We start from the raw sequence: 25284 nt of genomic DNA on the forward strand, positions 1-25284 counted from the left end.
GCGAATGGGAACGCGGAGAACCACCACCAAGGGTCAGGACCCCTGGGCAACCCCGGTGCCTGTCTCTCATGGGGCCGTGGGAGGACAGGGGAGCATCGCTATGTCCCTGGGCCGGGAAGTCACAGGATAAACAGGGCCATCCTCCTGGGGAGTCTTACGCTCGCGGATTTGGTCAGGAGAGGGAGGTGTTATATGAAAACATATGGATATATTATGAAATCGATTACCGAATCGGCACTTTTTAAAACTAAAAAACATTTTTGTAATGTTTTTATTTATTTATTTACTTTGAGAGAGAGAGAGAGAGAGAGAGAGAGAGAGAGAGAGAGAGAGAGAGATTGCGCATGTGTGAGCAGGGAAGGAGCAGAGAGGGAGGGAGAGAATCCCAAGCAGGCTCTGTGCTCTCACCGCAGGTGCCTCGGTTAGTTAAGCATCTGACTCTTGGTTTCGGCTCAGGTCATGATCTCACAGTCCAAGAGTTCGAGCCCTGTGTCGGGCTGTGCTCACAGTGGGGAGACTCCTTGGGATTCTCTCTTTCCCTCTCTCTCTCTGCCCACTCCCCTCCTTCACACGGCACACACTCTGTCTCTCTCTCAAAATAAATAAACAAACATTTAAAGGACACTTCAAAGGTATGTGTATTTGCTGCCGGCTGCTCTGGGCCATCCTCTTCCTTGGGGCAGCGTTTTGTCCCCATAGCACCACAGGCATGCCGTTAACTAGGGCCTGCCATCCACCTCGTCATCATCATCATCATCGTTTCTGGCTCCAAATCCCTGCTGTCGTAGGTGTTTCCACTGCCCTTGGCTTGCTGAACCCCTGACCTTCCTGTCTGGTTGCCTGGATGTTGACATTTCTTCTGCCCCTGGGTTTGGTGAGAAACCCCTAGCCTGGTGGAAGCTTGGTGGCCAGGCTGACCGCGTGGGTCAGTCTCCCAGGGCCTCTCTTCACCCCCAGGAGCCCGATGGGACAGCACGTGGACCCTGCTGTACGGAGCGGTATAGAGCTAAGGAACGATGTCAGCATGAGACAGGAGAGCTGATTATCAGGTCTGGCTCTGCTTCCGTTTACTCACCTGTGAAATAGGAAGCTGATCCGTGGCTCATAGTTGTTACAAACAGACAGATCAGAGACAGGAAGTGCCCGGTGTGCCCGAAAGTTCACCAAGCGGCCACTAATCTTGTTATTACCACCAATACGAAGGCAAAAGACAATGTGCTGTGAAGCCATGAAAAGAGAACACAGTTTATAAAGCTGCAAAATCTGTTCTGCACCCGCGGAAGTGATGGGGTTTTGTCCTCACCTGGATGTGTCTGTATATACTGGACACACGTTTTACATGTAAAAGCCCAGGGTTTGAACCTACTGATGCGGAAAAGGGTTTACCCTGTTTGGTTGGAGAACCAGGAAGGAACAGTGGGCACGTTTCAAAAACCTGAACAGTGATTGTCATCTTTTCAGTAAAGCTCGAAAAGTTATTTACAGAAAACTCTGGAGGGGGGGGGATGGGGGAGAAATGTTGAGAAAGACAGAAACGAGTGGGAGGAATGGACGAGCGGGTCACTGCGTTCCTGTCTCATTCTGTGCCCACACATTTGGCCTGGTCGCCACCCTGACCCGCAGGAGATGACGTCAAAGCAAAGGGAGGAATAGATCTTAGGGATGGGTGTGGGGGAGGGTGTCAAGGTCAGGAATGCAGACCGGCTTCGGAAGGATCCAGAAGGGGGCCGACACCTGCGTTCTCTCTCTGCACCTCTGGACTCCTCTTCTCCCTTGGAGTCTCTTTCTCTCTGGCTCTTTGGACCAGAATGTCTCCTCCCTCGCCCCCCGGGGTGAGCTGCGGCTGCCCCACAGCCTGGGAGTTTCCGCATTACACTGGGAGCTAGACTTTCCCGCCTAGCTCCACAGCCCTAGAAGGGCAAATCCAAGGTCCCGGTTTGGGCAGGTGCCCCCCCCCCCGAAGTTCCCCTGGTCCAGGGTCAGGGCAGAAGTACTGCTTTGGGCAGCACCAGTCTCCAAAAAGTCAGCCTCTTCAAAAGTGTTTCAGGGGCGCCTGGGTGGCTCCGTGGGTTAAGCATCCGACTGGATTTGGGCTCAGGTCATGATCTCACAGTTTGTGAGTTCGAGCCCCACATCCGGCTTGTGCTGATAGTGTGGAGCCTGCTTGGGATTTTCTCTCTCCCTCTCTCTCTGCCCCCCCCCCCCCGGCCCAAAATAAATAAATAAGCATTTTTTAAAAAAAAGTGTTTCAGAGCACTTTCAAGTGCGTCAAGTTGCAATTACTCTGTTCGAGAAATCTGGGAGAAATACTCTTTTTAAAAATGTTTACTTATTTTTGAGGGGGGGGAGGGGCAAAGAGAGGGGGCCAAAGGACTGAAGCAGGGCTTCAGGGCCGCAGGGCTCGAACTCACGAACCCTGAGATCAGAACCCGAGCCGTAAGCGGACACTTAACCGACTGAGCCTCCCAGGCGCCCCGGGGAGAAACACTTCTAAATGTCAGAGCTCAGGCCACTCGTGGAATATGTGAGTTTGGTTTTATTTTGGTTTTGATTTTTGTTTGTTGGGGGGGGCGGGGCTTGCTTCCACCAACTGATACATCGGCCCGTTCTTCCCCAGCTCCCGTGCCGCACAGGGCGGCGCCTCTAGTCTGGGTCAAGGTCATACTGCGTGAACGGAAAGAGGGGGGCGCAGCAGTGGTCGTGCCTGGGGCCAGGGTGAGAGGAAGGTCCTCAGCCCTAGGAAGGCCTGCGGGCGCTCAGGCCCAGAATCGTCCGCCGCACACCCCCCTACGCAGGTACCTTCCAGGCAAACCCAAGAGACGGGTATAGAACGGACTATTCGGGGGCTTTGTGGAGAAACTCATCTTTTACCAAAAGCCGCTGCGGCTGCTTTTTTTTTTTTTTTTTTCTTTTTTTTCTTTCCGGTCTTGCGATTAACAGTAGTCAGACATTCTGGACTTTGGGCTTCTCCCTATTCGGCTGGGCTAACTGAAATGGTTCGTTTTTCTTATGAATTGAAAACTGTATCCCAGGATCCTCGGTTCTCCGACGCACAACACACAGGGAACGCGGAGAAGCCTGCCCGGCTGCCGGCAAGCGCGCGGCTGCCTTCCGGGGGGACCCCACGGCGTCCCGGTCTCTGCCCGGAGGCTTCCGGGGGACCCTTTCTGGAGAAGCCCGGTCCTCCCCCGCCCCCCACCCCGCCCCGCCCCACCCCAAACTCGGGGCAGTTGTAACTCAGAGCGGGCACCTCCCCCCCACCTCTCCCCCCTCCCCCCCCCCCCCCCCCCCCCCCGCCGTGGCTCCCGGACCCCACGCCGACACTTACCAGTGAGACGGGCCATTCCGGCCGCTGCCGGCCCCGGGGCGGAAAAGCCCGGCGCGGTCCCTCAGGTCGGCCGCCATCGCACGCTTGGGGCAACAAGGAATTTTCCCGAATACCGTCTCGGGAACGTGTTGCGGGCGGGCCCCGGATCGGAAGTGGGCGCCGACCTTCCTCTCTCCCGGTGTCTCCAGATGTCGGAAAACTCGAGGACCCGCAGAACAGACCTGCCATCAAGCAGCTCGTCAAAGAGATCGGGGAGCCTCGAAATTACGGCCTGACGGACGAAGAAAAGGCGGCAGAGGAGCGGAAGGCCGCGGAGGAGCGGCTGGCCCGGGAGGCCCGGGAGGCAGCGGAACGTGAGCGCCGGGAGGCGGCGGAGACGGCAGAGAAGATGGCACGCTGGGAGGAGTGGGTGAGTGTGGCTGAGTGCGGCTGAGTGCGTGAGCGTGCGGGCGGGAGTGTGTGTGTGAATGTGTGTGAGTGTGAGTGCGTGTGTGCGGGTGTGTGCGTGAGTGTGTAAGGGCAAGTGTGTGCGTGAGTGTGAATGTGTGTGAGGGTGTGCGTGAGGGAGTGTGAGAGTGAGTGTGTGAGGGTGTGTGTGCGTGTGTAAGGGCAAGTGTGTGCGTGAGTGTGAATGTGTGTGAGGGTGAGGGTGTGCCTGAGTGTGTGATGGAGTGTGAGTAGTGTGAGGGTGTGTGTGAGGGTGAGTGTGTGAGGGTGTGTGAGGGTGAGTGTGTGAGGGTGAGTATATGAGGGTGTGTGAGCGAGTGTGTGTGACTGTGAGTGTGAGCGAGTGTGTGTGTGAGCGAGTGTGTGTGAGTGTGTGTACGTGAGTGTGTGAATGTGGATGAGGGTGTGTGGGTGAGGGAGTGTGAGAGAGTGTGAATGAGTGGTGGTGTGAGGGTGAGTATGTGAGGGTATGTGAGCGAGTGTGTGTGTGACTGTGTGTATGAGCGAGTGTGTGTGGGTGTGTGTGTGTACGTGAGTGTGTGAATGTGGATGAGGGTGTGTGGGTGAGGGAGTGTGTAAGGACAAGTGTGTGCGTGAGTGTGAATGTGTGTGAGGGTGTGCGTGAGGGAGTGTGAGAGTAGTTGTGTGAGGGTGAGTGTGAGGGTGAGTGTGTGAGGGTATGTGAGCGAGTGTGTGTGTGAGCGAGTGTGTGTGTGTGTGTGTGTGTGAATGTGGGTGAGGGTGTGTGGGTGAGGGAGTGTGAGAGTGAGTGTGAGTGAGTGGTGGTGTGACGGTGTGTGTGTGAGGGTATGTGAGCGAGTGTGTGTGAGCAAGTATGTGTGTGAGCAAGTGTGTGACTGTTAGCGAGTATGTGTGTGTGTGTGTGTGTGTGTGTGTGCGAGTATATGTGTGAGTGTGCGTGCGTGTGTGCGTCTGGGGGTGCAGGCGGCAAGCCATTTAGGCCAGCTCCATCTCCAGTCCTGCGCCCAGAGCATTGTCCTGGAAATACACCCTCTGCTGTTGGTTTTTTTGGTTTTTGTGTGCTTTGTCATATGACCATTTAAACGGTTTTTTCTAACGTTGATTTATTTTCGAGAGACAGAGAGAGACAGAGGGCGAGTGGGGCGCGGGGACCGAGAGAGAGAGAGAGAGAGAGAGAGAGAGAGAGACGGGGAAGGACGCAGAATGCGAAACGGCCTGCGGGGTCTAAGCTGCCAGCACAGAGCGCGGCGCGGGGCTCGAACCCCCGACCCGACGGCTCATGACCTGAGCCGAAGTCGGACGCTAACCCGCCTGAGCCGATTTTTAGAAGGTGCCCGGGGTCTTTCGCTTGGTGTAAATAATACCGGTAATAAAAACCAGCCGTCGCCAGGAGTAGTGATGAGACGCAGCCCCGACAACGTGTGACACTGTGCCGCGCGCGCGCCAGCCTGGGGATGACGTTGGACTTTGCGCCGTTTAGCCACGTGACCCGGGCGGTCGGCCTCCTTCACCCTCCCGACCCCCCCAGATCACCGGGGCCTCCCTGTTCGGCCTCCTGAAACCGCGCTCAGATCCGTCCACCGCGCCTCACTCGCTCACATACCCTCACACCCTCGCCCTCACACACACCCTCACACCCCCACTCACTCACACTCCCTCTCACACTCCCTCACACACTCATACACCCTCACACGCATTCACACACTCACCTACACATGCGCACACTTGCTCTCACACTCACGTGCGCACTCACCGTCACATTCACACACTCACGCACACACTCACACCTTCACACTCACGCACACTCGCACTCCCTCACACACTCATGCACACCCTTACACACTGACGCACACACTTGCTCTTACACGCTCATGCGCACACACCCACACGCACCCTCACACTCACGCATACTCACACTCCTCCGTCACACACTCACACGTTCACACACTGACACACACTTGCCCTTACACACTCACGCGCACACACTCTCACGCACACCCTCGCACTCACGCAACCCTCGCATTCACACTGACGCACACTTGCCCTTACACACTCACGCGCACACATACCCTCGCCCACACACGCGCGCTCTCACACTCACACTCCCTCACACTCCCTCTCACACTCCCTCACACACTCACATACACCCTCACACGCATTCACACACTCACGTACACATGCACACACTTGCTCTCACACTCACGTGCGCACTCACCGTCACATTCACACACTCGCGCACACACTCACACCTTCACACTCACGCACACTCGCACTCCCTCACACACTCATGCACACCCTCACACACTGACGCACACACTTGCTCTTACACGCTCATGCGCACACCCACACCCACCCTCACCCTCACACTCCGTCACACACTCACACCCTCACACATTCACACACTGACACACACTTGCCCTTACACACTCACGCGCACACACACCCTCACCCACACACGCGCTCTCACACTCACACTCCCTCACACTCCCTCACACACTCACATACACCCTCCCACGCATTCACACACTCACGTACACATGCGCACATTTGCCCTCACACACACACCCCCTCACACCTCCACTCACTCACACTCCCTCTCACACTCCCTCACACACTCACATACACCCTCCCACGCATTCACACACTCATGTACACATGCGCACACTTGCCCTCACGCTCACGTGCGCACTCACCATCACATTCACACACTCACACACACTCGCACTCCCTCACACACTCATGCACACCCTCACACACTGACGCACACTTGCTTTTACACGCTCATGCGCACACACCCACACGCACACACACCCTCACTCACGCATACTCACTCCGTCACACACACCCTCACACATTCACACACTGACACACACTTGCCCTTACACGCTCACGCGCACACACGCACACACTCACACAACCCTCGCATTCACACTGACGCACACTTGCCCTTACACACTCACGCGCGCACACACTCACCCTCATCCACACACGCGCTCTCAACTCACACTCCCTCACACACGCACACTCCCTCGCGCACACGCTCGACACTCTGCTCAGACACATCTGCTATTCCCCGATGTGTTTGAACAACGCATATCATCAGGCATCTGGGTGGCTCAGTCAGTAGAACGTCTGACTTCAGCTTGAGGTTCGGGAGTTCGAGCCCCGAAACCGGCCCCGAAACCGGCTTGCTGCCGCCAGCCTGTCCGCGCAGAGCCTGCTTCGGATCCTCTGCCCCCCTCTCTCTGCCCCTCCCCCAAATAAATAAATATTAAAACAACGCTCGCCCCCAAATAAATAAATATTAAAACAACGAACAATGCATCATCTGAGTAAATAACTTCCTCGCTTGCTTTGAGTCTTTCCTAAAAGTCGTCTTTCCCACGAGCACTTTCCTGGACACCTTAGTTGAAGTGTCAACCCCCTGGGGCGCCTGGGCGGCTCAGTCGTTAAGCGTCCGACTTGGGCTCAGCTCGTGATCTCATGGCTCGTGAGTTTGAGCCCCGCGTGGTCGGGCTCTGTGCCGACGGCTCGGAGCCCGGAACCTGCTTCGGATTCTGTGTCTCCCTCTCCCTCTGCCTCTCCCCCACTTGTGCTCGCTCTCTCTCTCTCTCTCTTTCAAAAATAAATACGCATTAAAAAAAACAAAATAAAATAAAATTTCAACCCTGCCACTCCCCACACATGTCATCTCCCCTCTTACACTTTTGTTTTTAAAGACTTTATTTTTCAGTAACTTCTACCCCAATGTGGGGCTCGAACTCACAACCCCGAGATCAAGAGTCTCACGCTCCACTGACTGCCTTCCCTGTTATACTTTTTAATTTCCTTCTTTGCACGCATTCTAATGGACTATATACTTTACACATTTATCTTGTTTATTGTCTTTTCCCTGCGTAGAATTTAAATTACGTGAGGACGAGGATTTTGGTCTATGTTGTTCGCTACTCTATTTCCATAGCAGACGCTCAACAAATATTTGTGGAAGGAAGGGGCAGTGGGAGGAAGGATGTCCTTATGGACACGTGATTGGATGCCTGGTTACCTCCTTGGCTTGAATGCCTGAATTTTGGTAGGTGAGACTATACCTGGTCCAATTGGTGACACTCACTTCTAAACTACCTTCCAGCAAGGGTAAAGCAGGGCACACGTTGTCTACCAGCGTGCTTTCTACACCTCTTCCAGCTCTGCTTTCTCAATGTTGCTCACAAAGTCTCAACCCGATAAACAAAACCCCCGTCTCCCGGCTCTCACGTCCATTTCTGTGATCAGAGCTTTACCAGCTTTTCCGAGGCAGCTGGCATCGGTCTCTCGTACGTTGCGTGTCTTCTCTGCCCACGTTGGGGCTGTGTGTCCCTTTCTGAGTGTTTTGCAACCACAGCTGGCGAGAAGGCAGTGTGATGGAAGCAGGAACGGCCTCGGGAGACAACGGTGTGTGTCCCGAGCTGTGTGCTGCGAGAGCCCAGATTCCGCTCCTTCTCCCAGTACGTGTGTGACTCTGCACAAGCCACTCTGTGCCTCAGTGGCTCCATCTGTAAGATGGGGGTGATGACAGTGCCGGCTTCATACAGCCACGGGGGTGACGAAAGAGTCCGTTTATGTAGAAGAACACGGCCAATGCCTGGCAAATTCCATGCATCTCACGATAGCCTATTTTTTTTTTTTTTTTAGGTTTATTTGTTTTGAGAGAGATGCGTGTGTATGTGTGAGTGTCCATGCGTGAGCCAGGGAAGGGCAGAGAGGAGGAGACAGAGACGCCCAAGCAGGCTCCACACTGTCAGCACAGAGCCTGACTCGGGGCTCGATCCCACGGACTGTGAGATCGTGACCTGAGCCGAAATCAGGAGTCGGACGCTTTACTGACTGAGCCCCCCCAGGCTCCCCCATGATAGCCTAGCTTTTTATGCTACGTTGCAAATAGTTTGTCTCATCATTTATCTTTTGACAGCATGTATGGTGTTTCTTCTGGACATAAGGAAGTTTTATGTTTGCATGTAGTCAAATCCATCAATCTTTTTCCCGTGTTGGTTTCCGGATTTGCTGTCTTGCTGGGAAAGACTCTTTTTGAACAAATAATATCAGTTATGACTCTTTATCTTGCAAGTGACAGAAAAGCAAACTGAAAATGGCTTAGAAACTAAAAAAAAAAACAAAACAAAACAAAAAAAAACTTATGGAAAAAAAAGAAATAAAAAAACTTACGGGTTTACCTAATAGAAAAGTCCAGGGGTAGGTAGGGCTGGCTTCAGGCAAGGCTTGATAGAGCTGCTCAGATGATGTCACCAGGGACCTGGGGTCCTTGTCTCTGCTCTGCCTTCCGCATTGCTGATGTGTTTATCCTTAATTAAGGTTCATAACCAGCAGGCGGGCTGGACTGATGGGCTTAAGTCCCACTAAAACCACCAGGCTAAGATGGGACATTTCTCACAGGAAACCTGGAATTTCTATTCCCAAGAGAGGGGGGAACTGTATGGTGACCGAGGAATAACGGGTGTCCACCAGATGAGTACCTTCTAGACTTCCTATTAGCACTCCTGTGATTCTTTCCTTCGTTCCTTCCTTCCTACCCTCCCACGCTTATCTAGGCATCTAGGAATTACCTTGACTTAAGGATCCAGTTTATTTTTTTCTAGATTACTAAGCAGTTGTTGTAACACCATTTACATCTTTTCTCTGCTGTTTGAAATGGCATCTTTATCATAACGTGGTGAACACTTACAGCAATATCTATCTTGTTCTAAAGTACTCCAGGACGAGTTGGGTGGAAATGCTCTCCCCTTTCTGTTTACCCCAACCCCCCAATGTTCTGTTTGTAGAATAAACGACTAGATGAAGTGAAAAGAGAAGAAAGAGAATTATTAGAGGCCCAGTCGATTCCCCTGAGAAACTATTTAATGACCCACGTGATGCCAACACTTATGCAGGGTCTGAATGAATGTTGTAAGGTCCGACCGGATGATCCTGTTGATTTTCTGGTAAGAGATTTTTTTTATAAGCTTTTTAAAAATGTTTATTATTTTTTTATTTTTTAAAATGTCAGCACGGAGCCTGGTTTGGGGCTCGAACCCACAAACTGTGAGATCATGACCTGAGCCAAAGTCGGACACTTAACTGACTAAACCACCCAGGCGCCCTTTTCTTTCTTTCTTTTTGAGAAAGCGAGAGAGAGCAAGGGAGGGACAGAGAGGGGATGGGGAGAGAGTCCCAAGCAGACCCCTCCCTGTCAGCACAGAGCCCGACATGGAGCTCGATCTCACAAACTGTGAGATCATGATCTGAGCTAAAACCAAGAGTCAGACACTTAACTGACTGAGGCACCCAGGAGCCCCTACAGTAAGATTTTATTACTCATTTGAGAGTAAAGATTTAGGTACTTTTATTTTTATTTAATTTTTATTATTATTATTTTTAATGTTTTATTCATTTTTGAGAGAGAGAGAGAGAGAAAGAGAGAGAGAGAGAGAGAGAGAGAGAGAGAGAGACGGAGTGCGAGTGGGGGAAGGGCAGAGAGAGAGGGAGACACAGAATCCGAAGCAGGCTCCGGGCTCTGAGCGGTCAGCACAGAGCCTGATGCGGGGCTCGAACTCAGGAACCGTGAATCATGACCTGAGCCGAAGTCAATGCTTAACTGACTGAGCCACCCAGGCGCCCCTTTGTACGTTTATTTTTAAACTGTAATCATTAGTAGCAATGTCTTCTAAATTGACTTTTTTTTTTTCTTTCTTTCAATTATAGGCAGAGTATCTCTTCAAGAACAATCCTGAAATACAGTGAAACTTTACAGGTCGCGTATGATATACCTTTATGGAGTTAGAGTTTAACATTGTAATTTGAAAAATTTGCTTTAAAAAAAAATGCGTTTCCAGTTTTTGGAAAGTTCCTTGTCTTCCCCACAAGCAAATACTTTATTACGTAGAAGCATTATAAAAAGCTGTGTGGCAGTGAGTGACATCATTAAAGAACTTTATTTGAAAGGTAAATGATAAAGTATGCATAGCTCATGGGACAAATACTGATTTTATATTGTATTCATAGTCAAGGTGTTCTGCACACTTGGATATACGGTAATTTTTAGCATGAAGAAAATCAGACTATCTATTATTTGAACACAGAGGCTAATGACTTTACACAATGTGCTATGGTCCGGATGCCAATGGTGTCAGAAAGAAATGAAAATGGTTTATGCTTTGTTGACTCACACTTTGTCAGATGTGATTGGTTTCCACTGGGTTAATTTTTGAGTTCGGGGTCAGTTTCCTAGGCAATGAGTCAGAGAGGGAATGATAAACCTCTTGGTAGAAAAATTCCCGTAACAGAATGAATAATCCTAATATTTGTGGTAATTAAAAGCTGCCGAATATTTTCAACAGACTTTACAATGCAGGCATAGGCAATCAAGCCCTATGGTCTTTTCCAGCTTGAAAAGCCCTGTAATTTCCAGAATGACACGGAATGAGAAAATTAAACTAATCAACTAGGTTTATTTTAATGGAGTATATTTCGTCTCTTGAAATAACGTAATCTGGGGGCGCCTGGGTGGCTCAGTCGGTTGAGCATCTGACTTCAGCTCAGGTCATGATCTCACGGTTGGTGGTTTGAGTCCTTCCTGCATTTGGTTCCATGCTGTCAACACAGAGCCCGCTTCACATCTTCTGTCCCCCCTTCTCTCTCTGCTCCTCCCCCGTTCATTCTCTCCCTCTCTCCCTCTCTCTCTCTCTCTCGCTCGCTCTCTCTGAAAAGAAATAAACTGAAATAGATCTACATATATAATGTAGTCTGAATATAACTGCACTTTTTTTTTTATTGAGGTAAAATACACACTACATAAAATATACCATCGTGACCACTTAAAAGTGTACAATTCGGGGGCACCTGAGCGGCTCAGTTGGTTAAGCCTCCCGACTCTTGATTTCGGCTCGGGTCGGGATCTCGCGGTCGTGAGATCAAGCCCCGCCTCAGGCTTTGCACTGAGAGTGGGGCGCCTGCTTGGGATTCTCTCCCTCTGCCTCTCCCCACCCCTCTCAAAGATAAATAAACTTTAAAGCATACAGTTCAGTGGCACTAAGCACATTCACTATGTTTGTTCCATGAAAGGGAGGTGTGTGCAAAACGACCTCCAAAGCCCAAAGGGCCAGTAAGACGGAAGAAAAAGGCTGACAAATCGAGCTTGGTAAGAAATGGTTTATTAAGGGGACTTGCCAGACTCCAGCTCCAGCAGGTCCAGGGGTTCCCCAAGGATGAATGGGCGTTGGCAAAAAAGTGAAAAAAATAAAATAAAACAAAAATAAAAACGGACACAGACCACAGCAGTGCGTGGAACTGGCCGCCTTATTGTGGCAAACGTGGCATTATGTTTGTTCGCGATTTCCTTGTAGCGTGCGTCATCTGTTTTCTGGCATTACCTGATTCTAAAAATGTTCCCACGTGTAATCACCCTTTAAGGAATAACATGGTTATTTTTTCACTACGTTCCCTCCTGCCCGTTGCTGATTGATTAATTTCTTACATTATTTTCATGATGTATCTACGTTTATCATCTATGAAGCATTTGCTCTGCTGCTTTCATGAAAGGTCATCTATCTCTCAACCCCTCAGGCGGAACAGTTACAGGGACATGACCTCTTCGTTGTTTCCCCGAACCATTCGTGGTTTGAGGAACAAGTGTTCGCCTGGGTCCGAGGTGCCAGGAGGGGGCCAAGAGGGCCTTAGGAACCCACGCCTTATACAGTCCCAGAGAGACAATGCACCTAGGAACTAATGAACCATCCTGTACTTTAGCCGACTAGGTTCAGTTGTCATCTGGAATGCCTCCGGGGGGGCCAGGTGGGCCTAGGGGTTGGGGTAACTTGTGCCCATAGATACGCTCCTTAGTTACCGGAGTGGGGCTTTCAAATCCATTTGTTCCTTCCTTGGCTGGGAAATGTACGAGGCTATCCTTCCTCTGGGTAGAGGAGTCTTTATAGGGGGTGGCAAGGGTAAATGCAGGGCCGCACGATCTCCTTGCGGAACCTTCTTTCTCTCTCCAATGGTTCTTTTCCCAGGGGGCCTGTCGAGGGCAACCTCCCAACAGACGATTCCCCAGGTACTTTTATTAAGGCCAAATTACATAAAAGCAGGAGTACAAGAAGCTTCGCTGTTGCTGGGCCGCCCGCCTGTATAGCCCTAGGGGCTGGGAGTCCACCCAGTGGGAGAATGGTTAAGTGTGTGTTATAGTCCGATTTTGGGGACAGATCAAGAACGGTTACGCCCCGAGGGTGCATTTAAGGGTGTGGTTGAACAAAAGAAGAGAACGTGAGGGGAGGGCTGTGCTCCCCAGCTTCGGGTCACCGAGCGGTCATCAGGGCACATTTGCCCCAGATGGGGTTAGTCTGTTCCAGCCGATGTTGGATACTCGTCACCACTACCTGGCCTCAGAACCTTTCCGTCGCCCCAAATGGAACTCCTGTACCCCGTACTAGTCCTTCAACCCAGCTCCTGGCGGCCACCAATCTGCTTTCTGTCTCTCTGGATTGGTTTCTTCTGGATATTTGATGTAAACGGAATCATACAGCGTGTGGCCTTTTGTGTCTTCTCTCACTGGCACGTGTTCAAAGCTCACGTTGTGGCACGGGTTCCTTTTTGTGGCTGAATACTGTTCCCGCGTAGGGACACGCCACCGGTCTAATCGTTCATTCGCTGATGGACAATTTGGGTTGTCTCCACCTTTCGGGTAATTGTGAATAGTGCTGCTGTGAACATTTGTGTACAAGTTCTTGCCTGAACAACCGTTGTCAGTTTTGGTGGGGGGCTTGCTCCCTTCGTACTTGGGTTGACTGTCTTTTTGCCATTGAATTGTAAGAGTCCCCTCTATATCCTGGATGTAAGACCCTTATCAGAGAGAGGATTTGCAAATATTTCCCCTATTCTGTGGCTGGTGTTTTCTTTCTTTTTTTTTTTAAATTTTTTTAAATGTTTTTATTTATTTTTGAGACAGAGAGAGACAGAGCATGAGCAGGGGAGGGGCAGAGCGAGAGGGAGACACAGAATCTGAAGCAGGCTCCAGGCTCTGAGCGGTCAGCACAGAGCCCGACGCGGGGCTCGAACTCACAGACTGTGAGATCGTGACCTGAGCTGAAGTCAGATGCTCAACCGACTGAGCCACCCAAGTGCCCCTGTGGCTGGTGTTTTCACTCTCTTGATGGTGCCCTTTCGTGCCAAAAAAGCTCGCCATTTTGATGACATCCAATTTACCTATATTTTTCTTTTGCTTCACTGCACTATTTTTGACCCTTATACTTCAAGTTGCAAGTCATGAGCCCTCGTGACAGTTACCATAATCCTAGAGCCTTAATCATAGTCACCTTTTCGTGCCTTCCCACGATGGTTACATTTCGGGACCTTGCTTCTTAGTTCGCTGAGAAAACCCAAGCAATCAAAAGGGCTGTTCTCTTCTCCCTACTGCAAACTGGCTGTTTCGCTTCTGTGCTCCCATCCGAGACCAACTCCTGACTCCCTGGGTGCATCCCTGCTCACGTCATCAGATTCTGTTCCTAGGGTGGTCTCTTCTCTCCCACAGCCTGACTTTCCCCTCCTTTCTGGATCATCACTCTTAGCTTTGAACTTAATGTACTAGCTCCCACGCTTCCAAACAAAACAGGACAGGGGTACTGTTTGTGGGTTCAAACCCCGCGTTGGGCTCTGCGCCGACAGCGTGGAGCCTGCTTGGGATTCTCCCTCTCCCTCTCTCTCTCTGCCCCTCCCCCACTCATGTGCATACACGTGCTCCCTCTCTCTAATAAATAAATAAGCATTAAAAAACCCCACACAGGACAGAAGCTGATTAAAATGCAAAAGCCTTCCTAGACTTTGGTGTCCCCCTCCAGCCTGGGTCCCAAGATCCTGCTCCTCTTTAGGTCAAGGTTACAGTGACCTCCACATTTCTAAATCCCTTGGCCAAATCTGGGTCCTCATCTTACTCGACCTCTGCGAGCATCTTATAATTTCCTCCCTGAAACTCCCTCTTCCTTCCACCCGAGTGTCTAAAACGGGGCCAGTCCAATTCCTATCGCTCTCCCCCCTCCTCCCCACCACTGCTTCCCGCCCCCTGCCTACCATCTCAGGGACCCTCAATTCCATCCTTCCAAAGCTTGGTGTCACCTGCAACTCTTATCTACAGTCAGTTCACCAGCGCATCCTATGGGCCTGGCTTCTGCCACATGTTCCAAGTCCCCTGCTCCTCACCCCTCCGATGCGACTGTCCTGCCCCAGACACCTCTATCTCCCACCTGGTGGGCTGCTGTCACCCATGACTGGGCTGCTACTTCCTGTGACTGCTCTTCACATACCGGCAGGGGGATCCTGTTCAAACAGAAGTCCAATCCGCTCCGAGCCCTCCGGGGCCTTGCAATCCCACATTGGGTGGGGGGGGGAGGCGAAGTCCTGACCTTGCCTAGGAGGCCCGACACAGCCTGACCCCTCGTGCCCTCACTGCCCCCTCACTTCACTCTTCACTGCCAAGTACGGTCTGCTGCGGGGCCGTCACCTGGAATCCTCGGCCCACATATCTCCCCGTGGCTGTCACTTTGTCCTTGGCTTGGATCCAATGTCCCCGGAGGGGCCTCCTCGGCCCGTCCTGTCCACGGCGCCCCACTCCGTTCTTGTTCTCTGCTTATGTTGACGTTCTGTGTGTTTCTTGTCTCTCTCCCCCACTAAAATGTAAGCTCCACAGAGGTGGGGGTTTCGGTTTTTTCCTGGGTCTTCAGAGATGAAGAAAGTACATAGCTTCATGGTAGACGTGTAATAAATATGAGCGAATGAAAGCTATGCAGCTGAAATTTTGTTACAGCTATTGTGATTTTTTTATATATAACCGATTCCAGTCTCCAGTCCTTTGCAGAAGTCCATAATATACATTTCCATACGGCTGTGATGGGTTACTCAAGTAACTCTGGGGGTCACTACGAGACTTCACTAATGGCACTGATTTTGGTGAATTCACCATGGAGTCCAGCCCTCAGCCATGCCCTCAGGATAGGTAGGACCCTGAGACGCTGACTTACCTTAAGTCTCCTAGAAGACAAGAGAGGTCAGGGTACCGACTTACTTACAACGGGACGCCATAGTTGTTGTTTTCTTTAAAAAAAATTTTTTTTTTTTTTTTAACGTTTTCTTATTATTGAGAGACAGAGCATGAGCAGGGGAAGGGCAGAGAGAGGAGGAGACACAGAATCCGAAGCAGGCTCCGGGCTCTGAGCTGTCAGCACAGAGCCTGGCACGGGGCTCGAACTGATGAACTGGGAGATCACGACCCGAGCCAAAGTCGGACGCTTAACTGACTGAGCCACCCAGGCGCCCCACGGCAGGACACCATAGTTGTTGGGTGGGAAGGTGCTCACACCCATTTCGCCAAGGCATTCTCTTCCTGGAAGCAGATTTTCTGAGTAGCCAGACGGTCACAACTGCTTGGTGAACGCAAAACCAGGACGAGGCATTGGCCTCAGCTAGTGTGGTCTGTCCACCCCCGCCAGACCTGTCACGTGTTCTGGTTCTTCCTGACAAGGTGCACTTGCCTGGACTTTTGAATGGGCGGTGAATTTCTACCTCTGTGATTCTCCTTGACACATTCGCACTTCAGAGATATTAATAGATTCATCCTTTCAGGTCTAAGGTTGGGAGGCGCTCTAAGGTGACTTTTCATTTTTCTGTCACTCTATAATTAAAGTCTCTGAAGGCGATTTTCCCTAAAATCTGAGCAGGCCAGCTCGTCACTGCTAAGCATCCTCTCTCTATAACTGTAATTTGGATAGACATATACACCTATAGTTTGGATAGACATATTTCCATATTACTTAAAAGAGCTGGTGCCATTTACAATAAAATGCCCAGGTACAATCTAAAAAAGATGTGTAAAACCTCTACACTGAAAATTATAAAACACTGCTGATAGTATTTAAAAGTGAAATAAATGGAGGGATAAACTATGTCAACGGCTTGTAAAGCTCAATATTGTTAATATTTCAATTCTTCCCCCAGTAATGATCTAGAGAGTCAATGCAATCCTAATCAAATTCCCAGTGTTTTTTTTTTTTTTTTTTTTTTTTTTGTTTGTTTCATGGGAATTGATCATCTGATTCTGAAAAGTATTTGGTAATGCAGGGGACCTAGAATCATCAGAGCAGTCTTTTTTTTTTAAATTTTTTAATGTTTATTTCTGAGACAGAGAGAGACTGAGCATGAGTGGGGGAGGGGCAGAGAGAGAGGGAGAGGGAGAGAGAATCCCTAGCAGGCTCCATACTGTCAGCACGGACCCCAACATGACAGGGGCCAAAATCAAGACTCGGGTGCTTGCCTGCTTAACCCGCTGAGCCACCCAGGTGCCCCCAGAGCAGGCTTAAAGAATGACAAGGAACCTGAAGGACTTCACTCTCCAGATATCAAGGCTTATTATAAAACTACAGTAATTAAGATCAATGGAACAGAAAATATGGTCTTTCCTATAAATGGGGCAGGTCATTTTAGAGGGTCATACATTTAAAAAAATCAACCAAAAAACCAAAAACTCCCCCCAAACCCCAAAAAAACCCAAACCCTTGACCTCTAACTCACACTATATGCAATATTATTTTAGGATGCCTTGTGGACCTAAACAGGAAAGTCAAAGCAATAAAGCTTCTACAATAGAATAAAACATAGGAGGAGCTCTTCATAACCCAGGGGTGGGTGAAGATTTCTCAAGGTAATATTAAAAGAGTAAAAAGGGGGTGCCTGGGTGGCTCAGTTGGTTAAACATCCAACTTCGGCTCAGGTCAGGATCTCACAGTTTGTGAGTTTGAGCCCCGCGTCGGGCTCTGTGCTGACAGCTCAGAGCCTGGAGCCTGTTTCGGATTCTGTCTCATTCTCTTTCTGCCCCTCCCCCACTTGTGCTCTGTCTCTCTCTGTCTCTCAAAAATAAATAAAAATGTAAAAAAATAAAAATAAAAAAAAGAGTAAAAAGTCATGCTTCAGAATTAGGAAGATACTTGCAATGGATATACATTGATACACACTGAAGATATAGGACAGAGGACTTGTACTCAGAATATATTAAAAATTCCTTCCAAGTCAATAAAACTGACAGCCCAGTGTATTTATTTATTGACAATCCAATTTAAAAATAGAAGAGGGGCGCCTGGGTGGCTCAGTTGGTTAAGTCACCACGTCAGGTCATGATCTTGCCGTTCTTGGGTTCGAGCCCTACCTCGGGCTCCACACTGGCAGTGCAGAGCCTGCTTGGGATCTCTCTCTCCTTCTCTCTCTCTGCCCCTCCCCTACTCACTTTCTGTCTCTTTCACTCTAATTAAATTAATTTTAATTCAAATTAAAAATAAAATAAAAACAGGCAGGAGACTTGAGAAACCACTTCATAAAGAGGATATGTGAGTGGACAATTAGCATATTAACAAGTGCTCAAAGCCATTACTCGTCAGAGAAATACAAATGAAAACCGCAGGGGGATTCCACCCCAATGCCGCCAGATGGCTGAAATCAAGTGGACTGTTTCCATCAAGGGTCGAGGGGGGATGTGGAGCCTCTGAAACACTCACATACTGCTGGTGGGAGTACAGACTGATGCTATCCCAGTGAAAACCTTTGGGAGCACTTACTAAAGCGGAGTATGGGGACACACATGACCCAGCAATTCCATTCTTGGGTATATACCCAAGAAGGATGAGTACTTACGTCTACAAAAAGGCACGTACCAGAATGTTCAAGCAACGTTACTCATAAAAGCCCCAAACTGGAAAAAACAAAAACAAACAAACAAACCCCAAATGTCCATCAATAGGAGAAAGATCTATGGTGATATTTACAATAGGAGAAAGATATTGTGATAGCAGAGAATCCCACACAGCAATGAAAATGAATTGTCAGTCTGACAAAGTCTCACAGACATAATGTTGCATGAAAGAAGTTATAAACGAGGGGGAAGACTCTATGATTCCATATGTGGGAAGCTGAAAAATAAATATAACTGGTCCATGGCGAGAGAGGTTAATGGTTATCTGGCAACGGTGGTGGTAATGATAGAGGGTTATTTGCTGGGAGGGAGTCTGCCGGGGCACGGAACATTTTCTGTATCTTGATTTAAGTGATAGTTACATGGGAGCGTACACAGGATAAAAATTCATACAGCTTGGGGCGTCTGGGTGGCTCAGTCGGTTGAGCATCGGAGTCTTGATTTCGGCTCGGGTTCGTGATCTCACGTTTCACGAGATCGAGCCTTGTGTCAGGCTCCGCGCTGACAGTGCAGAGCCTGCTTGGGATTCTCTCTCTCTCTCTCTCTCTCTCTCTCTCTCTCTGCCCCTCCCCCACTGGTGCTCTGTCTCTCTCTCAAAATAAACTTAAAAAAAAAATTCATACGGGTCAATAGGGAGTCTTACAGAGAGGGAAAGCATAAAAGGCTTCATACTGGTACAGATTACCGTATAATCGGACTTTAATAATCTTTTAAAAAGGAACCGGTGCTCTACCTTGGAAAAATACTGAAGTGGGGGCCTGGGTGGCTCAGTCGGTTAAGCGTCTAACTTCAGCTCATGTCATGATCTCACGGTTTGTGAGTTCAAACCCCGTGTCGGGCTCTGTGCTGACAGCTCGGAACCTGGAGCCTGCTTCGGATTCTGTGTCCCCCTCTCTCTCTGCTCCTCCCCCACCCACTCATGCTGTCTCTCAAAAATAAATAAATGTTAAAAAAAAATTTTTTTTTTTAAAAAGTGAAGTATAGCATGTGTCCTTAAAAGCTAAAAACAAAACGAAACAACTCCTTAAAATGCAGACCTGTTCATTGTCATAGAATTCCTTACAGCCCCTTCAGGTAAAAAAAATACTATTTGAATTCCCAGTAAGGAATTTAGTCTTTTTAATGTTTATTTATTTTTGAGAGAGAGAGAGAGAGAGAGGCAGAGTGTGAGTGGGGGAGGGGCAGAGAGAGAAGGAGACACAGAACCTGAAGCAGGCCCCAGGCTCTGAGCTGTCAGCACAGAGCCTGATGCGGGGCTTGAACCTATGAACCATGAGATCATGACCTGAGCTGAAGTTGGACGCTTAACAAACGGAGCCACCCAGGCACCCCTAGTCTTTTATATTGAAAAAATAGAAATGAATCAAATGCCACTCAAATTATTTACAGTGTTTTTGGGTGTGGCACAATATTAGGTGTCATACAAAGTGAGTTTAGTTGAGAGGGAAGGGAGGCTCTGAGATGGCTCCCAATGATCTCTGCCTGTTGGTATTCGTGCTTTTGTGTAATCTCCTCTGACTGTGGGTGCAACCTGTGACTTGCTTCTATCCAACGGAATACATCGAATCGTAGGCTCCACAAGACTGCACATGAGATCACGCTAGCAGAATTTGCCTTCTGGGCTTACGTGCTTTGATAAAGCAAGCCGCTCCATCGGACCGACCCACCTGGCCGAGAACTGAGAGGGCCCTTCGCAAACAGCCAGCAAGACACCGACACCTTCAATCCAACAGCTTCCAAGACCTGAATCTCCCCAACAGACGCGCGTGGGAGTAAATCCCTCCGCAGTCGAGCCTTCAGATGAGACCCCGGGCCCACCGTGAATGTAAGCCTTGTTAGAGATGCCGAATCAGAGGACCCAGCTAAGCCATCTCCAGACTCCTGACCCACAGAAACTGTTCAATAATAAATGTATGTTTTTCGTAGTTTAAAATGTGTGGCAAACTGTCACACAGCACTAAAGAACTAGTATCATTGAACAGGTATCATTACATTCTAGGTGTTTGCGAGCAGGGACGATCATTGTTATGGATTGAATGAATGTCCTCAGATCCGTATGTTGAAGCACTAACCCCGTCCATGTGACTGTATTTGGAGATGGGGCCTCTAAGGAAGTAACTAGGACTAGGGTTAAATGGGACCACCCCATAAGGGTGGGGCCATGATCCAATAGGACTAATCTCATTTTTTTTTAAGTTTATTTCTATTTATTTATTTTGAGACAGACACGGTGTGAGTCGGGGAGGGGCAGACAGAGAGAATCCCAAGCAGACTCTGTGCTGCCAGCGCAGAGCCCCACACAGGGCTCGAACCCACAAAACCGCAAGATCGTGACCTGAGCCAAAAACCAACAGTCGGGAGCTTAACTGACTGCGCCACCCAGGCACCCACGGGCCCAGTCTCCTTAGAAGAGACACCAGGGCCTTGCTCTCTGTCTCTCCTTCCCCTCCCTCACACCACCTCTCTCTCTCCCCTCCTCCCTGCCTGGTGAGGACCCAGTGAGAAAGCTGCTATCTACAAGGCAGGAAGAGTGTCTTCAAAACCTGGCCACGCCGGCACCTTCATCTTGGACTTCCCAGCCTCCAGCACTGTGAGAAATAAATTTCTATTGTTTAAGCCACCAATTCCGTGGTACTTTGTTATGGCAGCTCATGCTAAGATAATTACCCACTGTTTTTGTTTGTTTTAGCCTGATTAATTACATAAGTGAAAATAATTGAATGGAAATATTGGGCAAATCTGAGTTGTCTTCAAAGAATCAGAAATGATTTTTTTTTTTTTTTAATGTCTATTTGAGAGAGAGAAGGAGAGCGAGCAGGGGAGAGGCAGAGAGAGGGAGACAGAGGATCCGAAGCAGGCTCCATGCTGACAGCAGAGAGCCTGATTGTGGGGCTCGAACTCACGAACTGTGAGATCATGACCTGAGCCAAAGACAGATGCTTAACCGACTGAGCCACCCAGGTGCCCCCAGGAAGAATCTGATTCTTAAGTACCAATATTCACCAGGCACTGTTTTAATGCTTTGGGCTTAGGGTAGTTTGAACAACACAGGGCTGCTATCTTCATGGAGCTTAGATTTTAGTGAGGATGACAGAATACATAATAATAAAGAAATTAGATGGGGCGCCTGGGTGGCTGAGTCGGTTAAGCGTCCGACTTAGGCTCAGGTCATGATCTCGGGGCTCGTGGGTTCGAGCCCCGCATCGCACTCTGTGCTGACAGCTCAGAGCCTGGAGCCTGCTTCGGATTCTGTGTCTCCCTCTCTCTCTGCCCCGCCCCCACTCGCGCTCTGTCTCCCTCTGTCTCAAAAATAAATAAACATTAAAAAAAATAAAAAAAAATAAAGAAATTAGCAAGGAAGTGCCGGTTATGCAAGAAGGATGATAATGCAAGGAAGCAGTTTAGACGAGGTGGTCCGGGAAGGCGTCCAGGAGGCAGTGACGCTGGGCTTTGACAGGCTGAGCACAAGCCAGCTGCGGGAAGGGCCAGGGCGGCAGCGCAGAGGGGACAAGCATGGAGGCTCCAAGGCAGCAAGGCGCTGAGCATGTTTAAGGAAAGAATAGAGGCCGGTAGGGTTGAGGCACAGTGAGGAAAGGGGTGGGGCCTGAGATGAGGTTAGAGGGAAAAATTAAGGGCCAGATCACGAAAGGCCTTGTAAGGCACTTTGGCTTGACTTTCCATTTTGTTTTGCTTTTTTTAAATTTTATTTGAGGGGGGGAGGGAGGGAGAGGGAGAGGGACAGAGAGAGAGAGAGGGAGTGAGCGAGCGGGGGAGAGGCCGAAAGAGAAGGAGAGAGAATCTCAGGCAGGCTCAGCACTGTCAGCATGGAGCCCACGAAGCAGAACATCATGACTCGATCTGGAATCAAGAGTCAGAGGCTTAACCGCCTGGGCCATCCAGGCGCCCCTTGACTTTGTAAGTCAAGTTTGGTTTTATTCTAAGAGCAATGGGAAGCCATTAAACTGGGTTTCCTGTGGGAGCGTCTTAAAGCTGAGTCATGCTTTCAAAGCCCAGCTGCTGTCTGGAGAACGACCGGAAGGAAAGCACCGCCACAATCATCCAAGCCAGACGAGACAGTGGCGGACGGGACGGAGCAGGGGGTGATTTCTGATGGATCCGATGGATAGGAGTTGATGATGGGTTGGCGATTTTGCTTCAGTGTGGAAGGCCATCGTGCTGCTGACCAAAGGCAGGGACTCCAGGAGGCACAGGTCTGGGGCCAGTTATGATCAACATGCTACCGTGGTTCTTCCTTTCACGCAAATGGTGGGGGACATGGTCTCTAAAACATAAACTAATGGGGGCACCTGGGTGACCCACTCCCGCTTTCAGCTCAGGTCATGATCTCAGGATTTGTGGGTTCGAGCCCCATTTCGGGCTCTGCGCTGAGAGCGGGGAGCCTACTTGGGACTCTGTCTCCCCCTCTCCCTGCCCCGACCCCGCTCACTTGGGAGGGCACGCTCTCTCTCTCTCTCAAAATAAACAAACATTTAGAAAACACATAAACCAGGGGGCGTCTGGGTGGCTCAGTCGGTTAAGCGTCTGACTTCGGCTCAGGCCATGATCTTGCAGTTTGTGAGTTTGAGCCCTGCATCAGACTCTGTGCTGACAGCTCGGAGCCTGGAGCCTGCTTCTTTGGATTCTGTGTCTCCCTCTTTCTGCCCCTCCCCTGCTTGTGCTCTGTCTCTCTCTGTCTCTCAAAAATGAATAAATGTAAATAAATAAATAAATAAAACCACATAAACTAATCAACACCTACAGGAAATTTTAAAAGAAAAGAATTTAAAGAAAATACAGCTCAAGTGTGCAATACTCATTAGATGAAAGTGTTTATGTTACTACTTTTACTTTAGTGACTCATAAATCTGGTTAATCTTGGTTAAAAAAATTTAAAACTTACGCACCATTAGTAGCCAAATGAATCATTGTAGTTTGTTAATGGGATAAAAACCCTCCATATCAACATAGCATCTCCAATTGCCACCTCCTAAATGACACTGAAAAAAAAAATCTAGCTAGTTTCAATAGGTCAAGAGGCTCTGCTCTCAAAAACATTTTTGTGCATTTTTTTTAGGTTTCCTTATTTATTTATTATTATGAGACAGAGCGAGAGAGAGAGAGAGAATGCAGGAGGGGCAGAGAGAGGGAGCAAGAGAGAGAATCCCAAGCAAGCTCTGCACCCGATGCGGGGCTCGAACTCATGAACCATGAGATCATGATCTGGGCTGAAATCAAAAGCCGGCCGCTTAACCCAATGAGCCACCTAGGCGCCCCCCCCCTCCCATTTCTGTGCATTTCTTGAACTGGAATGTACTGTGGACCTAGGAGAACCAGAAGACGTCTTCCCCCAACTGAGCAGCCAGTAGAAACAGGCACTGTGGTAGGGCGAGGGCCGCAGCCATGGGGTGGCAGCTGGAGGACCGGGCAGGGCTCGGAGGACAAGGCAAAGACGAACAGCAGGGTTACTGCCTCCACCAGCACACTGGAGACTGGTTCTATCGGACTGTCCCCTCTGCTTGGCTCAAGTTAGGTCCTTAAGTGGGTCCTAAACATTGGGGATATGGGAGCACCTAGCTCATCACACACGTGTCAACTTTCGGGTGGATTAGACTGTAGTTACTGGGTGTGTGTAAGGCGCCTCCTAACATGCTGAGCTGAAACAGAACTCCGAGATCCAATTCTTGCTTTCAGAGTTTAAAATCTTTATCTCCAGCCCTGGCTTCTCTCCTCAGCTCCTGAGACGTGTTTTCGATCGCCTGGCAGACATTTCTAAAGGTCCCACCGGCGTTTCAAAAAAACTCCTACCAAAGTACTCTCGTGACCTTGTGCAGTCTCCCAATCATCCTCCTGTTTCCCCCTCCGTTCTGTCACCTTCCCTAGAACCTTTGAAATCACGTGCCTTCTTCCCCTCCCTCACCTTTCACATTCAGGATTAACTACATCTCCTGAATCTCTCTGAAATCAGTCCCTTCTTTACCTTTTTTTTAAAAAAAAAACTTATCTTGAGAGAGAGAGAGAGAGTGAGCAGGGGAGGGGCAGAGAGAGGAATACACAAAGAATCCCAAGCATGCTCCTCACTGTCAGCACAGAGCCCGACGCGGGGCTAGAACTCACGAACCAGGAGATCATGACCTGAGCTGAAACCAAGAGTTGGATGCTTAACTGACTGAGCCACCCAGGTGCCCCTAACCTTTTTTCTTAAAAGTTTACTTATTTATTTTGAGAGAGAGAGAGAGACAGAGAGAGAGAGAGAGGGAGGTGGAGGGGCAGAGAGAGAGGGAGTCCCAGAATCCGAAGCAGGCTCCAGGCTCCGAGTTGTCAGCAACAGAGCCCGATGCGGGGCTCGAACTCACCAAGTGTGAGATCATGACCTGAGCCAAAGTCGGACAGTTAACCGACTGAGCCACCCAGGCGCCCACGGATCTCAAATTTTCCAGCTTTCAAGGACGGGTGTGCTACTGGGCCCTCAACCCAAACCACCTTGATGACAAGAGGGTAAGGGAGTAAGTAGAATTGAGAATCAAGTTCAAGTCCGTCTCCCAATCAGCCCTGTTCAATAGAAATGAGGGCCACGTACAGAATTTAAAATGTCCTGGTAGCCACATCTTAAAAACAAACAGATGAAATTCATTTTAAACGATTTTTTTTTTATATATCCAAAGTACTATTTCATAGTATGTAATGAATATAATAAGTATCAGTTAGGTATGTCATTATTTTGTTCCCACTAAGACCCCTGAAATCTGTATTTTGCACTTTCAGAACATCTTAA

General features: G+C 49.4%; 1 protein-coding gene across 1 annotated transcript in view; it reads left to right on the plus strand.

The window, feature by feature from the left end:
- The window catches only part of AK7 (adenylate kinase 7), a 68674-nt gene extending 57428 nt beyond the window's left edge, over nt 1-11246 (plus strand). The window contains exons 17-19 of the mRNA XM_045060674.1: nt 3517-3737; nt 9574-9732; nt 10493-11246. Of these exons, the coding sequence (XP_044916609.1) occupies nt 3517-3737; nt 9574-9732; nt 10493-10531 (419 nt within the window). The 3' untranslated portion in view covers nt 10532-11246. The remainder of the gene's footprint in view (nt 1-3516; nt 3738-9573; nt 9733-10492) is intronic.
- The last annotated feature ends 14038 nt before the right edge of the window (nt 11247-25284 follow it).

This window comes from Felis catus, chromosome B3, assembly GCF_018350175.1.
Source record: "Felis catus isolate Fca126 chromosome B3, F.catus_Fca126_mat1.0, whole genome shotgun sequence".
NCBI lineage: Eukaryota > Metazoa > Chordata > Mammalia > Carnivora > Felidae > Felis > Felis catus.